This window comes from Solanum tuberosum, unplaced genomic scaffold (assembly GCF_000226075.1).
Source record: "Solanum tuberosum cultivar DM 1-3 516 R44 unplaced genomic scaffold, SolTub_3.0 scf00104, whole genome shotgun sequence".
Classification (NCBI taxonomy): domain Eukaryota; kingdom Viridiplantae; phylum Streptophyta; class Magnoliopsida; order Solanales; family Solanaceae; genus Solanum; species Solanum tuberosum.
Window position 1 is genome coordinate 466,715 of NW_006239030.1, and position 3,258 is coordinate 469,972.

The 3,258-nt window shown below is 35.5% G+C and overlaps 1 protein-coding gene across 1 annotated transcript; it reads right to left on the reverse strand.

Annotated features, from left to right (window-relative positions):
- On the reverse strand, positions 1-2,726 carry LOC102591561 (galactinol synthase 1). The gene is made up of 4 exons (XM_006349099.2): positions 2,312-2,726; positions 874-1,197; positions 594-728; positions 1-487 (listed from the first exon to the last, which is right to left on the reverse strand). Exons 1-4 carry the CDS (start codon positions 2,648-2,650, stop codon positions 242-244), a joined length of 1,044 nt encoding a protein of 347 aa, XP_006349161.1. The 5' UTR covers positions 2,651-2,726; the 3' UTR covers positions 1-241.
- Between the last annotated feature and the right edge of the window lie 532 nt (positions 2,727-3,258).

A 3,258-nucleotide genomic window follows, 5' to 3' on the forward strand; every position in this document is an offset into this window, starting at 1 on the left:
TGCAATGAAGAACTCTAGTACACCAAATATAGTTTATATTACCTTGTTAATCAACTCACACATTTCAATTTTCAATTCAAATACAACGAAATTGGAAATAACCAAACGAATCATCCCCAAACTTCATTTGAACCTTGCAAAACTATTAACAACTTCCTCTCCCTCTCAACCATTTATCCGTACATTCACCCTATTAATTAACTAACCTTATGTAGTGCAATGTGGTGTAGTAGTACAAAATTTAGGCAGCGGAGGGAGCAGTCACGTATTTGACCGCACCAGCCTGGGACATAGCAGCAGCAATCAGTGGTTGAAGCTGGTTCACTGCTCCTGCAGCACCTATCACATTCACCTGGTTCATGCCAACTGATCTCTTGTAGTCCAGAGACTCGTCGTTGTAAATGTCCCACCACTTCTTCACCAGTAATTTTATATCCTCCCTTTCCATGTTCTCTTCTTTCCCTGTGTACCTCCACGGCTTTGATCCCTGCTCCATCATCGTTACAAGAACAAATCAACATGACTCAGAAAAAAAAGAAAAACTTTTAAAATTTGTGATCTAAAACATGCGAATAGTCAAGTTAGTTACTCACCGCTGCACAATAGTGTACAACTTTCACTTTATCAAGCTCAACATTCTCGGGATGACGCCATAACATTGCTAGAACAAGATTGTACACTAGTGGTATGGGTCTGTAGATGTTCTTGAAATACATATTCAGGAAATCCTGTCATATGATCACAACATCAATCAAGGACAAGGGTATATGTACTGGTTCGACAGAACCAAATAACTTTAATTATATGTAAATGTTGAAATATCTGCTAAAAATTTGGGAACCTTATAAATTTCAAAATTTTCAAGAAAAGTACCTGCTCTGCAAAAGGAGTAGGAGGGGTGATTTGAAGTTTCTTCAAGAGGTCTTGGTAAGTACGGAGGCTGGGCTCAAACACGAACATTCCAGCGTTGAAATATAGGGATGGTGGCTGACCCAATTCGTCACTAGGCCACTTAATTCTGTCCGGACACTGCTGACAGTAGCCGATTTTGTATTGAGGTGTGTGACTCCATGTTTTCTCACAGAAACAGTCCATTACAGCATAGAAGTAACCATCCGCCAAATCAAACAAATGATCTATGTTGTCATACACCTGAATGTCACCATCTAGGTATATCATCTTCTTGTATTCCACAAACTGCATACATGTAATGACAAATATATGTCAATAATAATCCAACTGTAACAAAGTTAATACAACGATATCAAATTAATTGATGATAGTAACTAGGTTACATTCCCGGACCTATTCCCCATATATTCAAGTATTTATACATATTTAGTAAATTACTAGATCCCAAGTTTGCCATATGGGAAACCCACCTCCCAATCACTCGATACATCTTTAAGATGCTATAACAAGTTAGGTTACTTTGTATGTCAGGTAACAAGCCTCAGTCGTTAGAGTTGATAGTTAAGGAAAATAAAACTAAACCCAAAAATGCCCTCGTACTAATAAGTAATTACTCTCCTTAGAGTCAAATTTATGTGTCATTAAAAAAAATTATAAGGAAAAATGTCTGAAAAATACTCAAACTTTGGCCGAAATTGTTGTTACGATAGCAAACTTTATGGAAGACCTTTTATTCCCTTGCACTATTTAATAGTGTATTTTAAAGGTATATATGTGTCAACATGGACACGTTATTATTTATAATGATGTAATATTTATGATGTTCACATAGACAAATATATACCTTTAAAATACACTATCAAATAGTGCAGGGGTAAAAGGTCATTTCCAAAATTCGATATTATTATAACAATTTCGATCATAGTTCGAATATATTTTTGACTTTTTTTCCAAAATTATATGACACTTATCTCGTCTACAATTATCATTTGTAGTATTTCCTCTGTTCCAACTTAAGTGACACTTTTCGAATTTTGAGATTCAAATAAATCTATTTTTTATCATAATTTTTTTATATATCTTTTAAATATTTTGAATTTTCTATTATTGTAACTTATAGTATTTTTTTTTAAATAATTTATAAATATATTAATTTCATTTCAAAACATTTAAAGATTTCGTGCGCAAATTTTCGATGAAACTTAAATTATTAAGACTCTCAAACAAAAAAGAGTGTCAAATAATGAAAAGTAACAATTATCATCCCACGTGTAATGAATAAACTGATGTAGCAACACTAGAAACATGACGCGTGGCAGGTCCATCCACGTGTAATTGCAAATGTGGTGTTGCCGAAATTTTAAAACATGACACGTGTCAAACGATGGACCCCGCTTACCTCCCACATACGAAGCTTAGAGTAGTTGATGACGTAATAAGCCATAGCAAATTGAGTTTGGTTTTCAGGTGGGTAAACTGGCTCAATCTCCCTCACGACACAGCCTTGCTCCTCCAGCATACGGCGGTGCTCTGCCGGAACATCCGGCAGCACCGCCACCACCAGCGGATACTCCGATTTGACCTTCCTCAAACCTTTTGCTAATCCAATCACACCTTTCACATAATCACCATTTCCCGCCAAAAACGTCACGTAGGCCCGGTCCAATGTAGCAGGACCCGGCCCGTTGGTTACTGGTTTCGCCATTTTCTCGGTTACTCTAGCAATTGCCGGAGCCATGGAAATCTGCAGGATCGGAGAATTAAGATGATGCTAATGAAAATGTTGATTTTTGTGTTCGTGATTTGAATTGATGAAAATGGGTATGGGAGAAGTGGTGTAATATATGGAGGTGAATTACAAGTAACGTTTGTTGTGGGGTTTGAATTCTCGTGATTATTGGAGTGTGGCCGACACGTGTGTGAGTGATCATTTGATCGGACGGTTGAGATTGAAGCTACGGGACTATTCTGGAACTGGGGCCATGTTGTAAGTAATTACTCCGTATCAATTTGTTAGTCTGATTACAATAACATATCCAGTGAAATAAGAATTGATGTGAGGGGTAGAGAAGTTTGAGAAGGATAATGTATATACAAACTTTATCATTACGACCTCAACTCAAGTGCATCAATTCAAGATTCCATAGCCGTCAATAAAAAAATAGTGTAAAGTCAATTTGTTTATTTAAATGACATGAAGTTTTAAAAAATAAATTAGATTAAAGATATATAAAACATATCAAATACCGTAGTTTATGATAATAAGCTATCATTAAAAATTGCTAAAAATATGCATATTTTTTAAATATAAAATAAATAAATTGAAACTGAGAAATAATAATACTA

Coding starts and splice junctions, on each gene's coding strand:
- LOC102591561 (XM_006349099.2), bottom strand. CDS start 2,650: ATGGCTCCGGCAATTGCTAGAGTAACCGAGAAAATGGCGAAACCAGTA. Junction 1,198..2,311: donor CTAAGCTTCGTATGTGGGAG/GTAAGCGGGGTC, acceptor ACATGTATGCAG/TTTGTGGAATACAAGAAGAT. Junction 729..873: donor CTACTCCTTTTGCAGAGCAG/GTACTTTTCTTG, acceptor ATCATATGACAG/GATTTCCTGAATATGTATTT.